Raw genomic sequence first — 20,569 nt, forward strand, 5'->3', positions numbered from 1 at the left:
TTATGTGTACTCTTCTCTCCATTGTGTCGTGCATTCATTCCCGTTTTCTGTGTTTGATTCTAAGCTTGGTTGTGGCCGAGCGTTGTTCATCGGGAGCGTGTAGTTCCTGACATCTTCGTGGGTTGGCAAGGTGTTCTTGAGTGATCCCATTGAAAACGAGGTATTATGCTCAATTCTGTCGACATCAAGGATGTGTTAAGAATACCTGTTTACACCACAAATGATAAAACATGAGTTATGAGGATAAAGACAAAATATGAGTTACAAAACACAATAAGAAAAAGACAAAACAACAGTTACAAAGAAGTAACGGCTAGTTGTTACTTCTTTGTATATATATATATGTATGAAGTATTGTTTAGAAATGAGTGTGATACTACATGTACAGTTTTCTATAGGTTCTTACATTGTAATACACCTATCTTAATATAATATCTTACCTTGTTCTACATTCTTTGAAAACTCTCTCTCGTTCTCTGTTGTCAATCCAACCCATTATGTTCTGAACTTTTCTTACATGGTATCAGAGCTTAGTTCTACATTGTTCTACATTTTTCGAAAACTCTCTCTTGTTCTCTGTTGTCAATCCAACCCATTATGTTCTGAACTTTTCTTACATGGTATCAGAGCTTAGTTCTACATTGTTCTACATTCTTCGAAAACTCTCTCTCATTCTCTGTTGTCAATCCAGCCCATTATGCTCTGAACTTTTCTTACATGGTATCAGAGCTTAGTTCTACATTGTTCTACATTCTTCGAAAACTCTCTCTCATTCTCTGTTGTCAATCCAACCCATTATGTTCTGAACTTTTCTTACATGGTATCAGAGCTTAGTTGCATGATCTGAATCTCATACTCCCCTATAACCAACAAAACTCACCACAGATTTTTTTTTGTTGAAATAAACAAATCTCAGTACTATCACTATGGCAAGCTCAAGTAGAAAATATACCTTGGACAAATTAACGGAGAAAAACTACAAAACCTGGAAGACTCGAATGGAGTTGCTACTTGATGTAGAGGAGCTCCTCGACATCACAACTGGCGCTAGTCTAGAACCTATAAAACGAGAGTCAGATGAATGGCATGAGTGGCGAAAGCTGGATAAAAGAGCTAGACTAGAGATAATGTTAAATGTAGATGAAAAGAAGTCAGAAATTATTCGAAAACTCACATCTGCAGCTGCAATGTGGGCAAAACTGAAGGAACTATACGAACCTCAAGATGGTACAACTAAACTCCACACCTTAGCTACCCTATTTAATATGTGTGTTTTACAGGAAGAAGAAGATGTTCCTACCTTCTTATCAACTTGGGAGGCAGCCATGGATGATGCAACTACCGCCGACAACTGCATCTCACAAGACATCAAGATTGGATTAGTGCTAAGCAAACTCCCCGAATCTTGGGGAACATTCATCACTATGCATAGTAGCACGACAACATTGTCTGAACTACTTACTAAGATCTGCCATGAAGACATTCGACGACAAAAGAAGAATAATGCTCAACTGATCGCAATGGCAGCCTTCATCAATCGATTCCAAAGGGGTCATCCAACAAACCAACAAAGGTACAGACCTAAAAAAGTAAGAAATAATGAATCTAATAATGATAAAACATACATCAAGAGTGAAGCACAAAAATACTATGGGAACAACTCACGACAAAATGGAAGCTTTAGAATCATCTATAGATATTGCAAGAAGGAAGGACATATTGATCGAGTATGTCGCCTCAAGCAAGCAGAGAAGAACTCCAACCGACCCCAGGCACATAATGTGGTTATCCAACAAGAAGATGATAGAAATCCAGGATAATCTTTTGAAGAAGCATCTGAACAAAATGGAGAACCTGATGAAGAAGAGTACATTCAAGCATATAATGCAAACACATTTGAAGAAAATGAAGATGATAGCACCTGGTTCTTGGATACTGGGGCTACCCACCATCTAACATATCAAAAAGACTAGTTGGACAACTATCAAGAGCTCCCAATACCATTGAAGGTCACCTTCGGAGCAAAGGTCAAAAAGTGGCAGTTGGGAAAGGTAATATCAAATTAAGACTCATTAGTAATCATGTTGTACAAATTTCAGATATATACTTTGTACTTGGAATTGCAAAACATCTATTATTTGTGGGACAAGCTATTGCAAAAGGAATGACAGTCAAATTCAGCAAACAACAAGCTACCCTATACATCCAAGATAATCAACATGAGATAAAAATTGTATGTCCAAAACAAGCGTAACTATATCCTGTCAAGGCAAATCTAGGAGAAGCAATCGCTGCTGAAGTACATCAAGGAGGAGTAGACAATGTGTTCCCCACCTATCTATGGCATTGCCGGTTCGGTCATCTACATACACCAACACTCAAGTTGTGTCAAAATCAGAACCTAGTAAGAGGTTTACCTTCCACAATCTTTAAATCTATTGATATTTGTGAAGGATGCATGTATGGGAAAATGGCTCAAAAATCATTCCCACTAAGTAACTCAAAGACAAAGAAACTACTCCAACTTGTTCACATGGATGTATGTGGACCGATAACTCCCAACTCACTCTCCGGAGCAAGGTACTTTATAACATTTATTGATAACACTTCGTGATTTACAATGGTTAACTTTCTTAAACAAAAGGGAAATGCATTCAAAGCATTTTGTGCATATAAGAGCTTTGTTGAAAATCAAACACAACTTAAAGTTAAAGTAATAAGAAGTGACAATGGTGGGGAGTTTGTTTCACAAGAATGGGAAGCCTTTAATGAAAAAAATGGTATATTTCATCAAAAGTCAACTGTCTACACACCTCAACAAAATGGGATAGCCGAGAGAAAGAATCACACCTTATTAAATGCTGCTAGGAGTATGCTGAAGACGAGTGGAATGGCCTCGAGATTCTGGGAAGAAGCAGTCGCCACAACTTGTTACCTACAAAATAGAACTCCTCACCAAGGTATAGAAAGACAAGTGCCATACACCATGTGGTATGGGTACCCACCTGAGATATCACATCTTCGAGTATTTGGAGCAAATGCTTTTGCATACATACAACCTGCCAAGAGGACAAAACTTGAGGATCGATGCATTAAAGGAAAACTTATTAGATATGGGGAGCCATATGGAGTAAAAGCATACATAATTTACCTTCCCGATACAGGTAAAATAATTTTTAGTCGTTCTGTGGAGTTTGATGAGAAAAGTCTTTTTTCTAGGTCATCATATGTAATGAAAGAAACCGGGAGTGAACACCTTACCAAGGAAATCACAAAGTTAAGACTTCCTCAAGCAACAACAATGGAATTTGAAAATGATGGGACGAACATCATCAACGCCGAACTACACAACAATCATGGCGTGCCAACAACTAATGCAACAGAAAACAGAGGAGAGAAACTCAACCAATTACCTCATTCTCATATCTTAACCACTCAAGATGAGGGGTTGGGAATCTCTGCTGTGAAGACCGCCACCAAGCCTATGATCACCAAATCAGCCACCCGAAGTCTCGAACCTGAGGATGTGCTAGTGCACTACCAACAACCCAACAACTCTTCCTCAGCATCCGAATGTCAAAATTGTGAATCTGAACATAGAAGTTCAGGTCACCTACAACCCTAAACCTCAGAGTATCCTCAAAATCTAAAAATTGGTAGTCAATTTGTCCGCCAATCTAATGCTCAAAGCCTCGAAAGTGAACAAGTGTATGACCGAAGCCTCGAAAGCAACAATCAATCCACTGCCCAATATATTACTCGAAGCCTTGAACCTAAGCATACGAGTGGCGACCACATTCAACCCTGTGCATCCTCCATGATTGCAAGAAAACAAAGCTCCAGATCTGAGAATAAGCAACCTCTCCAAAACAACCTTAAAAGGCAAAGAAATTAGGGCTAAAAAGACTAAGGTAAGGTTACTTAGTGATATCTATGATGCAACTAAGGACGAGGTGCTTGAAAAGTCGACATGTCACTTCGTAACAGAGACAGAGTCCGACATATCCATCTTTGCAGCCATCATCGAAGGAGACAACTACGACACAACTCCGATTCTCACCTTCAAGCAAGCATTAAAAAGTAAAGAAAAAGACAATTAGGTTGCGGCAATTAATTCTGAATTCTCAGCACTCCAAAAGAATCACACATGGGCATTAGTATTGCGGCCTTGTCACTCCAATGTCATCACTTGTAAGTGGCTTTTTACGAAGAAATATGATGCCCTAGGTACTCCCGTGAGGTTCAAAGCGAGATTAGTAGCTCGAGGATTCTCACAAATACCAGGTGTGGACTACCATGAAACTTTTTTACCCACTCTAAAGATCACTGCACTTCGATTGATTCTTGCCATTACGGCATATTTAAATCTTGAACTTCATCATGTTGATGTTGAAGCAACGTTTTTACATGGTGATTTAGAAGAAGATATATATATATGGAACAACCTCAAATGTTAGATAATAATATAGACCCTAATTATGTGTGTAAACTTAACAAACCTTTATATGGCCTAAAATAATCCCCTAAACAATGGTATGCCAAGTTTCATAGGTTCCTCTTATCAATCAAATTTCAACAACTTCAATCGGAACCTAATATATATATAAGGAAAACAAAAACAGAATTCTTACACTTGGGAGTCTATGTGGATGATTTACCTATTGTTGGGACATCAGAAGACTTCATAATGGAATTTATTGCAGAGTTACGACAACAATTCCCAATCAAACATCTTGGGCCACTAGAATATTTTCTTGGGATTCATGTAAAAAGGAATCAAACTCTAGGTACACTCTCCCTATCACAAGAAAACTTTGTTGATAATATACTAACCAAGTTTGATATGTTTGAGTGTTCTCCAATCTCCACTCCCCTCATAGTACCATGCAAATTATCATCTGAAGATTCACCACATACAACTGAAGAAACTTACTTTATGAAGAATATCCCATATCGCTAAGTGTTGGGGAGCATTCGATACCTCGTCAGCTACACTCGACCCGACTAATCTTTTGCCACTGGATACCTATCAAGATTCATGGAGAATCCAGGAGTTAATCATTGCAAAGCACTTAAAAGAGTATTACGGTATCTGAAGTACACAAGGGATATGACACTTACTTACACATCATACTTCAAAGCCCAACATTCAAATATCCAAGGCTGGCTATCAACACCACTACATGGTTGGACGGATGTAGATTGGGGGGGGGACAAGGATACCTCTCGATCCACCTCTGGCTATGTATTCCTATTTGCAGGTGGTGCCATTTCATGGCGAACAAAGAAACAAGCTATTGTCGCCCTCTCTTCCACTGAAGCAGAATATATAGCAGCTACTCTCACTACTAAGGAAGGAGTATGGTTGAAGTCCATCATTGATAAACTTGCCATCCTCAAAATTTATGAATTCAAGTTATGGTGTGACAACCAATCCTGCATTAAAATCACTAAGGACCCCAAGATCACAGAGCAAAACAAGCATATCCGCGCACAGCATAACTTCATCTCAGAACTTCTTGAAGAATCTAACCTCTCGATTGGACATACTTCAACACAAACTATGTGGGCTGATTTTCTTACCAAGCCAATACCCAACGCAAAACATTGGAGTTGCTGCCACCATATTGGATTAAGTATTCATCCAAATAGATGAGTTGGTGGTGTCACAGCTACAAGGGGGTGTTAAGATTACCTGTTTACACCACAAATGATAAAACATGAGTTACAAAAGACAATAAGAAAAAGACAAAACAACAGTTACAAAGATGTAATGGCTAGTTGTTACTTCTTTGTATATATATATGTATGAAGTATTGTTTAGAAATGAGTGTGATACTACATCTAGAGTTTTCTGTAGGTTCTTACATTGTAATACGCATGTCTTAATATAATATCTTACGTTGTTCAACATTCTTCGAAAACGCTCTCTCGTTCTCTGTTGTCAATCCAGCCCATTATGTTCTAAACTTTTCTTACAGGACACAGGCGACCACCTGATTGATTGTTTGCTGGGAGAAGTAGGTTAAGGCTAGGGTCATGCGCAGAGGCTCCTGTAGTCCTGTTAGGAAGGTGTCTTTGAGATGATTCGCAGACACATCTTGGGCGAGCTACCGATAAAGATCTTGGAATCGGATTGTGAATTGTGAAACCGTCTCATGCGGTTCTTGTGCAATAGCGTAGAATTGGTGGAGCAAATCCTGGTTAGGTATCTCGCGATGAAAAAGTTCGAGGAATTGAGTGCGAACATCCTGAAATGTCGCATATTACCTAGGATCATGGTGAGAATACCACCGTGTAGCAGGTCCATCGAGGGACAATGTGAATTCCGTGATTTTGGATGCGTCAACCTTGACTGCGGTGAGATGTTGCGTTGAATGGTTGGCTTGCCAAGTCAACACAAAAGCGTAGATGTGTGATTTAGCATCAAGGCCATCCGTATAACGTGGATACGGGTATGACATAGTGTCGAAATCCGGTTCTTCGGGTAACGTTGTAAATGGGTTGTAGTCGGCTTGGTTAACTTCGGGAGGGCTGTGAGGCGAAATGGGGTCAAGGCCCACGTTCGATTGAGTGTCTGGTGCTAGTGGCAGAGGGGGTGCAACTCAAAGGGTTCGAGTGATGATTGTTGCGTGAGCGTGGAGTCAGACATGCCCTTGGCTGGCTCAACGCGGCTCGGTAGTAGCCGAGAACGCGTGGTGCAGTTGGGCATCGTAATGGCGACTGGGGTGTCCTCTTATGTTGTTCGATGTGACCTCACAGCGTGAACCGGGCGTGCCAAATTGTGTTATCTCTTCTTTCAGAGATACACCTTTGATTACCTCCTTGTGAGGGATTGTGGTTACGTAGGAGAGAATGTTAGGGCTGATCGCGCCGATTAGTTACGAAGTGGCAGGCCACAATTGGTCTTATGACTTACGATTTATGCATAGGAATAGAACCCAATTGTATAGATGAATATTGAAGGACATTGGAAATTGACCCGAAACAAAGTATGTATTATAGAATTACTTTATAAATCGGTTACACGGCTCACGACCGAAATTGCTATTCACTTTCTTACAAAAACAGACATACATATAAAATCCTCTCTTTCTAGCATAATAATTATATCTCTCTATCCCTCGCTGCTATTCTGTTGTTGCTCCCTACTTTATATAGCTTTTGTATCCCCTCGGCGCGCTTCCAACCACTTTGATTTTTGGCCTCTATTCTCGGTCGCACGTATTACATTCAACTACTCCTTCCGGCTCAGTCGTTTCTTCTTGTCACCTACTTTACCTACTCGTCTCTTTAAGTTTGTTTCACACCTCATGCCTTTTGTCCCACGGATAACACCTATAAATATAGGTGGGAGTCATTTTGGACATTCATTTATAAGTTTGGCATGTCCATTATTTAGGCATTTTTTGGAACACCTAAATTTTCGTACATGCAAGAAATCAAAATATATTTGGGTCGTTTTTTAAAATCCTTTACGCATGCGGCACCCCTGATTGTGAATCAACCTATTTTGTGTAATTTTTTACGGACAGTTTTCAAAATGCGACATATTACCTGTTTCAAATGTCCCGGTGTTTAGAGCATTTTGTAAAATTCTAGAAATGTCCTTGTTTACCGTCCTTTCCTCTTTTTTGAATGAAATATCCTTCTCATCTCCTCCCCTTTTGACTAATAAACAAACTGTCTATAGTATATACCATTGTTATTCACCTCATGTACTAAACACGACGTGACATCGTTTTATCCCTATGGTTCAAATTCTTCAAAATAATAACAAAAATTTCATACCACTTTCACATTGCACAAGGTCACTCTTGCACACTTGGTTTATTCGTACTTGTGCACACGCGCCCCTCTCACTTGGCCCTTCATAGGGATAAAAAACAAATTATAGGAGGAAATAATACAAAATTTCTATGAACATATTCCACTCACATTGGGAAAATCTAGGCTAGTCGATCGAACAAAAATTGGATAAGCAACTCTTCAAAATGCATTGGAAAGATACAACAATATCAAGCTTCAAATGATTTGGGGAATAATATCCCCTTCGTCACTAATATCATTGACTATAGAAGCAAATCAAAGTTTGCGGAAACATATGTGACAATGTTCATAGGAAATCATGAACTATACTATGTGTTCATAAAGGAGCTTAATTTGAATTTTATGATGTAGTTCTTAATTTTGTAAAGATGAAGTTGAAATCAAGAATGTTGTTTTGATTGTGTATGTCTTTTAATCTCTAGATACATCAAGGAGCGAAAGACTTTTTACTTTCTTGCATTCCATGCTTGGAGAAACATTCATTCTTCAAATATGCAACAATTCGAATTAGGCTACTTCATGGTTTATTGCATTCGATTGCAATATAAGCAAATTGGACTAATATCACAATTTCAATTTGGAAGAAATGATTATTGAATGATCTTCGTGAATCACAACCTACAACTTCTTTACATGGTTGCAAATAGAAATCCAATCTATCATGCATGTAGTGAAACATGGTGAGGTGCATCATCATATACAACAAACTTGCAAGCAAAAGGACGATATTTTTGGAGTTTTTTGTGTTACTCCGGGGACGTTATCAATAATTTGCCACCTAGTTATGCCCATAGTAACACGAGTGCCGAGATGTATTTGTTGGGACCTACTTAGGTAATTTGAACAATGAATTCACCGAGAGTACATTATATACCCTTGGATATTTGGTACGAACATAGTAATTTGTTAGAAAGGCAATATGTACAATCATTATTATGTTTCAAAATGCTTGTAAAATACTAAATTCCAATTGTATGGATTGTTGAGCATTATGATGAGACAAGTACAAAAGTATATCTCGCATGATTGCGCTTTTCATAGTCATTATGGTACCGATACCATCCAAAACCTATAGAGAACATGTGTGACACCTAGTTATTTTTAAATCGTATACCAAATCAATGAACAATATGTAATACCAAATCAATGTTCAATGTGTTCATCCATTTCCTCTCCGTGTAGTTTCTTTCTTTATTAGAGAACATAACATGTCTTGTGAACCTGTGTTAATATACGCTTCAAGGATATCAAACGCAGCAAGTGCCTAAATGAAGCAAGCCTAAGTTGACAAACTAGAGTTGCAACATGTGCTTTTATTTGTTGGTGAGTGTTGCAAACATGTGCCAGAAAATAGATGTTGGCACATAAGCAGATCCACACAAAGTGTGTGATCCTGCTTCATGAAGTCTCCTTATAATGCAATAGTTTCCTTTTATGTTTTTACGTTTTTTGAGCTAGGACGCGTCACTTCATAGTTCAAAAACAACCCCTTTACACTTTTCACATTAGTATTATTTGCTACAAGGGCGCTTTGTATTTGTTTCGAATTTAGAGTGCACATCTACTTACATTCAAAATTTAATATTGTCACTCGTATTCCTATAACCCTCGCCTTTCATTGCATTGCTTTCCAGTATTTGACTTATTGTTTCAAATTCCTCACATTCATAGATATGATTTGAGGGCTATACATTCTCTTTATATAATCTCTCTATCATGTTTTAAACACATAAACCTCCATAGCTTCTTAATTTTCAATCTCCCTATCAGTCTTTAAACAATAAATCCCCGTAGCTTTCATTTTGGGCCCATTTCAACAAATTTCACCACCACTTTTAATGCCATCTTGTTATTTTATCAACCTAGTGTTTTGGCACCTCATTACTATCATGCTTTCCTTTTCATGGTTTCTCTCGATCTATCTCCATATCTTTCACATGTTGGCAACATAGTCATCACTAACATCATGTAATAGGTCACAAAAACTAGGTTTGTCATATTTTGAATTGGTAAAAACACACTATCTCTATGCAATAATGCCCCCATTATCTAATGGGATAAGCTCTGTGTAGACTCCCATACATAAACCTAGATGTTCATGAAATTTATGGACATGGTTCATGTTTCTAGAAATTCTCTCGATAAAAAAACTTCCCTAGCATCACACAATGCATGTTTGTTTGCATCACCCAAGATCTTGTTTCATTGTATCTAGGGATCATCATGCTTAGGGGAACGCCATCGATCAAGATTTACTATTATTATTATTATGGGTAAACACATTCATGTAAACTAGGGCCCTTGGTATGCCAAGAAAACTTTAAGGGGAGCATTATAATTAAGGATTTATTATATAATAACATACATACTAGTACAATAGAGTGGGGCCAATATTGATCTTATCACTTGATGCTCCACCAACCCTTGGGAGTGAAAAAAAGTGTTGGAACTGAGTAAGATGATCAATTATCATCATTGTCAAAACATGGACATTTTGCAATAGTAACGAATATAAAGTAGCAACCCAAATGTGCATGGTTTAGTAAAAAACCATGGCTTACCGCAACCTTAAATACGTGAGTTAAAAAATGTTGGTCACACTCAATTCTTCATATATGTGTGTGTGTGTGTGTGTGTGTGTGTGTATGGAGTCAATATATGTCTAGTGTTTGTTGTATTCAACCATCTCAAGAAGATTTTTTTTCAATTCATGATCTTCAAGTGATCTATGGTATGAAGTATGTATTATATAAGACAAAGAAGCCATATGGCTTCTTTATATCTACATCTTCATCATCATCTTTTGTGATAAATATATTAGACAAAAGAATCAAAGCTTACTTTGTAAGATTTCACCTCTTTTAACATATTCCGCATCGTAATGACAAAAGTTTCTAGCTATATCCTGTCTGATACTTCAATCACAACCGACGAGAGATCCATGGAGAGGGGGAGAGGGAGGAAGATACATGTATATATAGTTTACTAGTTACACCCACAAGATAATGACAAACTCATTTGTTGAAGGCGTGTTATGAAGAGTTGGAACACCTCGGCATGGTCCACCATACTAATCCTAACATATTGTCGGCTTGATCCGAAATGAACACCACTTCTTGTCAAGATTCCATTACTCTTGAAAACACCATGGCAATCAACATCTTTCTCGCACTTCAACCAAGCGAATGCTATTGAAGGACCCAAAAATGATCTCAAAATCAAAAGGAAAATTCAAAACTCCCAAACCAAATATAAAGAAAAACAAAGCAGTTTGCCTTTTCACTTTGGTGCAATTTACCCTTGTAGTAAATTCACATTTTTTTTTCTTTACTTTTGACTTACCAGGGTGGATGGTTGTTTCCTTTCGGAAAAAGTTGCAATGATTAGACGGGAAACTTGATATGGTAAAGCATTTGCTTTGATTAATGGCTTCTTGTAATCGTCCCCACCGTGACTCCATCTCGATATAGCCAAAATTGAATAAACCAGCCTCATCAAGATCATTGACACCACCTTTCACATTCTCCATATTATAGTTGGGGAGAGTAGTATATGTCCGCCGAATCGCCCTAAGAACTTGAGAAGCACGAAGTTGTGAATCTTTGGAGACACCAATTGTGTTTAATTCGATATACTTAGTCATCTTTTTGGCAATGTCGGCATCTCGGACAAGCGCCCACCTACAATTCGACACCACAAGACCTGAGTAATTGAGAGCTGGGACTTTGAAATACATCAATGTCAAGAAGAAGCCTTTTGGACATTCTCTCCATGTGTGTGTGTGTGTGTGGAGGGGGGGGGGGGGGGGGAAGGTAGCACCTTTATGCTTTCTTTTTCCGATGTTGGAAGGATACAAGTACCCATCGGTACGAACAACGTTTCAATTTTATGAGTACCTACCTACATAGGCCAAGCCTAATCAACAAAAGCTTTTTATTCGGAGAATACGTGACACCATTCAGTCTAACAATGTTTCGAGCAATTCCGAATGTGAAAATGCCTTTTTAGAAGACGCAGACACGGGACACTACCCCTAGGTAGAAACAATGGGCACTACAACCCCCCTAGGAGCGCAACAATGGGCACTGCCCCTAGGAACAACAATTTGCGATATTTGAACTATCGGGAAAGAGTTTTCCTCACCCGATGCGTGTCCCGGCATAACCGGTACTTTTCGAGAGCGTGAAGAGCATAATGTCGTGGTCAGCGGCATGGGGTATGGGCGTATATTGTGGCCAATAGTAAGCTAGATCATAGATAACTGCCCCTGCTCTCCCTTTCATCTTCACCACAGGTGTATGTGTCATGCCATCTGGATTTCCTGGAGATGTTACAAACTCAATGTAGCTCCTGTTGCCACTCATCATGAGGTTATTATTATAAGTTCCAGCATCCCCTGCCCACTGGTGTAACCCTGATTGAAGATAATCTGTCATAGAAGGATATGACTGTTACATATCAATAAGAGAAAAAGAGTTAGAAATTAATCCTTCCATCCTGTGTACAAATAATGATACCTATATATACATGTCTATGCATATGTGTATATATATATATATATATATATATATATATATATATGTATATGCATATGTGTGTATATTACATTACAGAAGCTTGGTAGCTCTAAATTCACAAACATGCTTTCTAACTCTAAATGCCTAAAATTGTCCTCCTTGTGACATATCTGTTCTATCCAACACTATTGATTCAAACCATCTCCACACTTTTTAAACATCAAGTCGAGGCAACATTTGCAGATTTCGATGAAGATACTCTCGACAAGTCTAGGTGAAGAGAACCTAATCTAACCAGCGCCATTTCTCCATATTCAATGCACATTACACATTTCAGTACCAAATTATACGCATTTGTGTCCATATTCAATGCACATTACACAGATTTCAGTACCAGATTATACGCATTTGTGTCGGCATTACACATACTCGTTATCTCGAATGTAAAGAATTTGAAAGGGATTAACAGCCAAAATCATTACCGAGTAGAATGGCGCCATTGACACAACATCCACGGGTTCACTACTCAATGAAGAAGAGACTGCATACAATGCAGCATGGATAATCTGAGACGATCCCGTGCCCACGATGATTTCATGCCCTTCGGTAATGGCATTGCCAACCATTTCGTGTATTAATTTGATTTCCATAGCCAGTGCTGGCTCCAGAAACCAACATATTCCATTTGTATTTGAGAAATAGCTCATCCGTTCCCCTCCTCGCAACACCGTTGTGGCCAAATCTCGATTGTTCCACCAATAGGGCTCAAACATCTTTGGGTCTCCGCTGCGAGAACAAAATGTACATGCATATATTGAATCGACATAATATGCATCGACATAATAAATTCAATGGAAAAGTAGTATAAATTCCACATGTATATTTCATTAGCTGTAACCCAGATAAATGAATATAATCAAACAATAAAGTGAAGCTTTCAGAATTATTATCCTATGATGATGGACCAATATATGTTTGAACATTTTCAGGGAAAACACAAGGGGAGAAGAAAAGTGAGGTCTTCAGGCCAACAATCCCTGTGCCCTCAATTGCACTTAGCAATCTGATGTTATTTTGCTTCACCAAGATGTGTATAAGCTCATAATGTTGAGTCAAATGTAGCAAGAAAATGAATGGTCTCTTTCCCAAATAGGCCCCAAAAAACTTTCCTGAGATCAACTCAATGTGTGTGTGTGACAGAGAGAGAGAGAGAGAGAGAGCATAGATTAACTTACTGATCAAAGTTGATCGTGCAATCCGACATGATTTCTGAGCAATCGTGACCGGAGAAACACGAGTAGCATCGGCACCTAATTCTTCCTGCACCATTAACATTACCATCATCATCATCATCATCAATATACTCATAGCTACCATGGCCAGAGCATGGTTGAGTACTGAGAATGGCACCAAGACCCCATTGCATCTTCTTCTGTTTATTGCTGTTGTGATTATCATCATCACCATTAACATTCTTATTTCTTCTTCCTGTAGCTTCATTAGAAGAAAGGGAGCTTGTATCAATGCTGATCTCTCTACTGTCTGCAAAGAGATGATTCGTTGGGGATGGGCAGCTCCTGAGCAAAACTGATGATAAGAAAAGGGCGTTGACAATAAGAGAGGCTATCAACCAGTAGTTGATTCTCCTCCTCCTGCTGCTACTGCTGCTGCCTTCATTGTATTGTGGAGCCATTGCATTAAGCTTATTGGGACAAGAGATGTCCATTGTTGTGGGGCTATGGCTATCGGTCCCATTAGGGATCTTCCCCACTGTGTCTGTTGTGTTCCTGCTTGCATGATTAGGGTTTGCATGATTCGCATTACATGTGTTCGTGACAGTGTCCACAATCGAATCTGGTGCATCATTCTTCTGAGATCTCTGCAACATCCGTCTGAAACGAATAGCAGAGATCGTTCCTTCAACACCCATAGCCAAACGGAAGCCTTCTTCTTCTCCTCCTTCTACTTCTTCTTCTTCTTCAATAAATAAGCTGCACATTGGTACATTTAAAAAGATCTCAGAGGGGTCAATATAGAGTTAGAAATAAATAATCAAACTTTAGAACATTTTAGCAGAAACATAGCTTTTCTTCCATTATTGAGTCTAGATGATGATTTACTTTAGCAGTAAAAATCGAGAGAAAATAAATAAATAAATATTCATTAAAGCCTCTTCTTCTTTTTTTTTACCTCTCTTTGCCCAGCTATGGAGGCAACCATGTAATTAACTACAATAACTAAGCAATATCTGTCTCAGCATTGAATACTCTGTTTTTGTTCCAGAGAAATTTAAAAAAAAACAGAAGATTACTCTGTTTCTTAATAGATATGATTAGATATTCATCAGTTAGCTATAACCATGAATATATATATATATATATATATATAAGATTGGGGGGTAGCTTTTAGGGATTTTCCTTTATAGCAGAGTGGGGAAGAAAACCTAATATTACAAATAAGGATGGTGTGTGTGCATGTGCATGACTAATTTAGGGTTTCCAAAGTGGGCTTTAATTAGAAGTGGAAGCAATGGAGAGTTAGAAACCAAAAACAGAGAGAAAAAAAGGGGATGCCATAGCTAGAGAGAGAGAGACTTATTTTCTGTAGCTTTTTTTCTTATATATATATATATATATACTTAGCAAAGCTACTACTCTAATACTGATTCATTAAATCTTCTTCTTCTTCCTTCTTCACTCTTTCAATCTTCCTTCCTCCTCCTCTTCTTCTTCTTCTTCTTTCTTTTCCTCTTCTTGTGCCTCTTCTTCTTCTTTTCTTTTCTTCTTCCTCTTATGTATATTGTTTTTTCTCCTTACTAGGTAGGTAAGTGAGCTCTCTGCTTCTTTTTTCCTTTTGCTTCTTTTTTCTCTCTCTTCTTAAGTATGTTGTTTAGTTTAATTATATGTTTGCATGTATGTATGTATGTATGTATGTATGTATATGAATATATGAATGTATGCATGTGTATTTTATGGATTATGTATTTGTATGCATGTGTATTTTATGAATTATTTTTGCTACTAATGCTTCTTTTTCATCTCTTTTGTGAGAGCTTAGTATAGTTCATGTGTGTGTGTGCATGTATGTATGTATGTATATGTATGTATGAGATGGCAGTATGTACTTATGCATGTATTTATATTGTTTTGCTCATCATTAGCTTCCAATCATTTGCCATCCATCATATCAACATATATATATATGTGTGTGTATGTACACACTTTACCCCCTCTATATATATATATATGTATGTACTTTCTCTCTCTCCCTCTCTCTCTCTATCAATCTATATATATATATATATATATATATGATATTATATATTGTAATGATGTTATATACCTTATGTGGCCCATGAGTGAGTGAGTGAGTGAGTATATGCAAGTGAGTAGTGGCATTCACTTCACTAAACTTCTCAACTCACTTCATCTTTGTTTTGAAAAGAGTGTGGGAGGCCTTAGGACCCTTTTTTGTTCTTTGAAATCGCAACTTCCGAGCTATTTATTCACACGCAAATCCATTTACACGCCAATAGCTCCTCCCCTATACAAATTGGCCCTCATTGTGCCCTTGTACACAAACACACCTCCATGTAAAAAACAAAAACACAAATTACAGTAGTGTTGACCTTACAATTGCATATATAGACATGTGTATATATATGTTTGTGTGGGTGCAGATGACTAAATATGTACATATCTTTATGCATACATTTTAACCTACATATTCTATATATATACGTGTGTGTGTGTGTGTGTATAGTCGTGTCGACACTGTCACACCCTTATGTCACACCCTTATGAGTGGTTATGATGCAGGTATCATCATACATTTCATGGACAAATAAATCTTGTTTGGATTTGTAGTACATCATGTTAACTCCCAATGATGATGCCCTTATTCTTGCATATGTATTATGCATATACGTACTCCACCTTTTTTTACGGACAAATAACCCTTGTGGGGATTGATTGTAGTACATTTTAACTTCTGATAGTGTCCTAGGCTAGATGGTAAACAGTTTAATAGTGTTGAGAAAATCCATTGATGCGACATCGCCATGACTAACTTTCAATGGAATTTGGATCCCTTTGGGATCCGAAACATTTGATGTTTGCAACCTCTCCTTGTATATTTGATTTACGGTTGGAATATATCTCATATGTAATCTTGTAATTTATCTTATCCATAACCGTGCAAACCAAGGCTTGTAATGGTCTTAGCGCGTTACCTTTGTTTGGAGGACATAAAAGCATGAAAACAAAGGTTTCTCGTGGTCTTACACATTGCCTAGATCTAGACTTATGTCGTACCAACTTCAAGCATGCAAAACCTTATCCAAAAGACTCCAAACTAAGCCCTCTTATGGCATTGCTTTCATGTAGAGTGATAAAAACCTACTAAGATTTGTTAGTTTTAGGCGTCTTGTGGAATGTTAGCCAACAAGGTTCAAACATACCGCCTCTTTATAACTTATGCTTCTAGTTCAATTAAACACTTGACTCTACCAAGATGCCCAATGCATTCCTTTTTTTTATAGAAAATGGGGGGGGGGGGGGGGCACAATTCCCGTAACTTTAGGAAGATGCATGGCGTATTTGTTTTTTTTTATAAATGTGATGGTTGGGAATGCATTTATTTGTGGCCTCCTACTATGTAGGACCTTGACCACCAACCGCAATTCCCTTGGCCCTACTAGAGTTCACAAGTGTTTCTTGTTTTCTACACATGGAAAATGTAAACAAGATCATCAATGCTCATATGAAAGCTTTGTGATGGAAACATATGAATGTGTACCTACATATTGTAGAATTGCATGAGTTTCTGGAGATGGGAGGTCACATGTTCACAAGACACATAGAATTAATCACGTGAATATGGATGAGAGTGGAAGGTGGCTATGATTAAGAGTTTGTGGAAAATAAGTTTTCCATCAATGGAACATTGCCATATTGTACTACTATTTTTTTATAGCTACAAATTTAGAATTGCATACAAGTTATTCAAGAGAAGAGATTGTTGTCCACATGACTCAAAGAGTTAGCCTATTTCAAAAACGATTGGAAAAGGTATTTGTAGAAAATGAGAGTTTATTGGTGTGCCGCCTCCGATCCACCAAACACATCACATAGTGCTTTGCATGTATTAGCCTTGTTTTCTTTTTAGTAATTCGTGAAATGTTCTCAAATGGATAAATTTCTAATCATGGGAATGATTTTCAATTTAGGTGAAAGGTATTTTCTATGTACAGCAAGCAACATTGTATATTCCAAAGTGGAAAGTTGATAAACCCCAGTACAACTCTTGAGCATTAGAAATATGGTTATGCCACTATAATAATGTAATGACCATTGATTCTACTCAAAGGCGCATCCTCTTGTAAAAACCTTGAACAAAACCTTTTCTTTTTAAAATCTTCTTGCATGGTGGCAAAAAGAATCCAATAGCTCGAAGACAACAAGCTATTGGAATTTGAGAGACGTTGAGGTTGTCTCTTCTTTGTTTTTCGAATCTTCCCTCATGGTTGCAATTAGAATCCAACAGCTAGATGACAAAATTTGTATACTTATCAATTTCTATCAAATGTGTGTGTGTGTGTGTGTGTGTGTGTGTGTGTGAGAGAGAGAGAGAGAGAGAGAGAGAGAGAGAGAGAGAGAGAGTTGGCACACTATAGTTGGGATGCATTTGTTAATTGTTTGGAGACCATGGCATTGTTAGACATGTAGTTCTGGAGAAGTGATAAATAGTGTAACAAAGTTGTGTGGAAGCAGCAATAAAATAATACAAGAAATTATCCCACTGTCATTGAAAATCCATGCGAACAATCCCTTCTTCTATTCTTAAAAATGCATGGGTTAGTAAATGTGTCACTAGAATCGGTTGCAAGTTCTATTCTTAAAAATGCTACAAGAGAAGTTGTTGTTGACGAAGAAGTAACTAACTGATCAATCTTTGCATGTAGATGCACATGCCATTGTAGCATCAACATAACGCTTGTTGCACATTTACTATATTAACACCCCATAGAAGAATGAACTTCATTTATCCTTATTGGTGCAATCCTCTCTTGAGAGAACATAAAATTGGAGCAATAATCATATGAATGGGAAAGCAAAAGGAAAGGTTCAAGGTTTTTTCTTATTTGACACCCAAAAAAGGGTGCGAAGGGACAATGAATACCAAATGAAAACTGGAAAATCTCGTGTGATGTAATTCCTTGAGCAAATGATCGAGATTCTAAAAATTGAACAAATCAATCTAAAATTCTCATTGGTGATTATTTAGATTATGTGATTTCTCACTATGAAGCTTCCACTATGCTACTATTTTTGTTCGAATGACCCCTATCTAGTTTGAAAGCAACAATAAACAGCTTTATTACACTTCTCTACCAATATATATTCGTACGAAATCGGAACGATATACATATTCATATCATTTGTAGATTTTGTGTCACAAAAGAAATCTAAATCTAGTGATGAAAATATTTTCAATGACATCCAATTAACTAGTTTGTACATAATACCATGACATAAATTCTAATATGCATGTGCGCAAAATATCAAAATGACAAAATCAAAGCTATGGGATTTTAAAGAAACAAAATATGAAAGAAACCAAAGATAACAACAAGAAAACAAGATGGAGAAAAGAAAGGGTGAACATGATGATTCTATGTCTAATTTATTCAGAAGCAAGGCTAACAACATAATCACTTAAGCACAACCTAATGATGCAATTCAAATGGGCAATTACGTCTCGAGAATTGAACAAGAAATTGAAGTTTCATACTACACATGAACTCAACGAATTAATTGGTAGGAATCAAATTGTAGTAGAGACAAAGTTATTGTTGTGCCCTTATTCTACTAAAAAGTGTTCTAATGGCCACATCAATTAAATGAAAGCTATATAGTTTTGTAGTGGTAGTTACAAAACAAGAGAAAAGGGATAACGCCTCTTCACCCATATGTGGTCCAACCATGATACTCTATTATACACCACCAAAGTTGTAGCAAAAGAAACTAGGGGCATTGCAAAGAAGAAAGAACCTTAAAATATAGGGATCTCGTCTTTCTTAAACAATTCTCTCGTTCTGATATCAATTCGATAAAAGATGCATCAAATATCTTTAGTCGAAGTAATGGAAACACTTTTTCATTATTGTATCTAAAAATAGTTTCAAAATAAGGATGCAACTTCTTTAGGGCCGTAAGTCCACCAATCACTCAAAAATTTGGCATCATTAGGAAGTTTGTTTCAATTTCGTTGACATACCTACTAGACACCAAACTGCACTAAAGTTTCGATAAACTATAATTTTATTAACCCACACCTAGATTGTCAAGTTGTTCCCAATTCATTAATCGCACACAAATTGAAGTTCACTATTACAATAAACATCCCATCAATGCATGCCTCATAGTCTTCTACGTTAACCACCACCACACACTATATTCTCACCACCATAAGCATATCAACATATTGTCTTATGTGTTGCCACTTACCTGCAAGTTGTGCCATATATCCATCTTGCAAGATACATTTTTATTGCATTAAATCCATTATTTTAGAATGCAAGGATGTATATTTCAATCTACATCAACTATGCATGAGTGGCATTGTTCAAGTTGCAAAGTTCACAACCTTGCACACAAATAGAGTCCTTAGACATCCACGGTTTGGATAATGTTTCTAACATATTGATTTGTTAGGTAGGCCATTCTCCGAGCTTACCTACATACTACAAGTGTTGATATTGACACCATTAACCTTTTTGCACTCAAAGTGTCATCCATCTAGTTTCATGACCTAGCCACCATGATACCAACATGGATGAGTGAACCATTATACCCTAGTTGTTAAAATGGGTGCAACTCATCTAACATAAAAAGGACATGTGTGAAACACCCTCTTCGAGGACAAGTTTGGCATTGTAAGAATGATGGCATGTTCCATATTGAACATGCAGATACAAATATATGGATGTGAAATTTTTACTATCAATATTCACTTTTATGAATCTAGATATTGAAGCCAATGATTTTACCCACAATCAATCACTTAGTTAAAAACTCAAGAATTAAGCTCAAGATATTGGAATTAGGCTTGGGAAATGGAAAAGATGGAATGCTAGTATGATTATTGATGACTGATTTCGATCGAGATTATGACTATGTAGGGATCATCAATGAGTGCCTATGGAAGAACTATCCAATTAA

At 37.4% G+C, this 20,569-nt stretch overlaps 1 protein-coding gene and 2 long non-coding RNA genes across 4 annotated transcripts; all 3 read right to left on the bottom strand.

Annotated features, from left to right (window-relative positions):
- Positions 1 to 777: 777 nt before the first annotated feature.
- LOC147864949 (uncharacterized) lies at positions 778 to 1,824 on the bottom strand. The gene is made up of 5 exons (XR_015529700.1): positions 1,666 to 1,824; positions 1,463 to 1,581; positions 1,301 to 1,357; positions 986 to 1,059; positions 778 to 860 (listed from the first exon to the last, which is right to left on the bottom strand). It is a non-coding gene; the product is annotated as an uncharacterized LOC147864949 (long non-coding RNA).
- A 141-nt stretch (positions 1,825 to 1,965) lies between these two features.
- Positions 1,966 to 3,257, bottom strand: LOC147864950 (uncharacterized). Of its 2 annotated transcripts, none has more exons than XR_015529702.1 (4): positions 3,152 to 3,257; positions 3,006 to 3,059; positions 2,851 to 2,935; positions 1,966 to 2,014 (listed from the first exon to the last, which is right to left on the bottom strand). It is a non-coding gene; the product is annotated as an uncharacterized LOC147864950 (long non-coding RNA). The 2 variants fall into 2 exon arrangements; XR_015529701.1 differs by lacking the exon at positions 1,966 to 2,014 and adding an exon at positions 2,304 to 2,362.
- A 7,260-nt stretch (positions 3,258 to 10,517) lies between these two features.
- Positions 10,518 to 14,720, bottom strand: LOC147864951 (tryptophan aminotransferase-related protein 1-like). Its single transcript, XM_087317626.1, has 6 exons — positions 14,538 to 14,720; positions 13,583 to 14,338; positions 12,830 to 13,133; positions 11,974 to 12,278; positions 11,173 to 11,510; positions 10,518 to 11,018 (listed from the first exon to the last, which is right to left on the bottom strand). The coding sequence occupies exons 2-6, from the start codon at positions 14,275 to 14,277 to the stop codon at positions 10,816 to 10,818; spliced, it is 1,845 nt and encodes a 614-aa protein (XP_087173752.1). The 5' UTR covers positions 14,278 to 14,338; positions 14,538 to 14,720; the 3' UTR covers positions 10,518 to 10,815.
- Between the last annotated feature and the right edge of the window lie 5,849 nt (positions 14,721 to 20,569).

This window comes from Azolla caroliniana, unplaced genomic scaffold, assembly GCF_043228905.1.
Source record: "Azolla caroliniana isolate FFs.n. ecotype wild unplaced genomic scaffold, voAzoCaro1.0.p SCAF_4, whole genome shotgun sequence".
NCBI classification, from domain to species: Eukaryota; Viridiplantae; Streptophyta; class Polypodiopsida; order Salviniales; family Salviniaceae; genus Azolla; species Azolla caroliniana.

Bases quoted from the DNA above. Each gene is read 5' to 3' on its own strand.
- LOC147864951 (XM_087317626.1), bottom strand. From the start codon at position 14,277: ATGGGTGTTGAAGGAACGATCTCTGCTATTCGTTTCAGACGGATGTTG. The intron at 12,279-12,829 runs GTAATGATTTTG...GATATGTAACAG, and splicing joins CAATGGCGCCATTCTACTCG to TCATATCCTTCTATGACAGA. The intron at 11,019-11,172 runs GTAAGTCAAAAG...GTCCTTCAATAG, and splicing joins GGAAACAACCATCCACCCTG to CATTCGCTTGGTTGAAGTGC.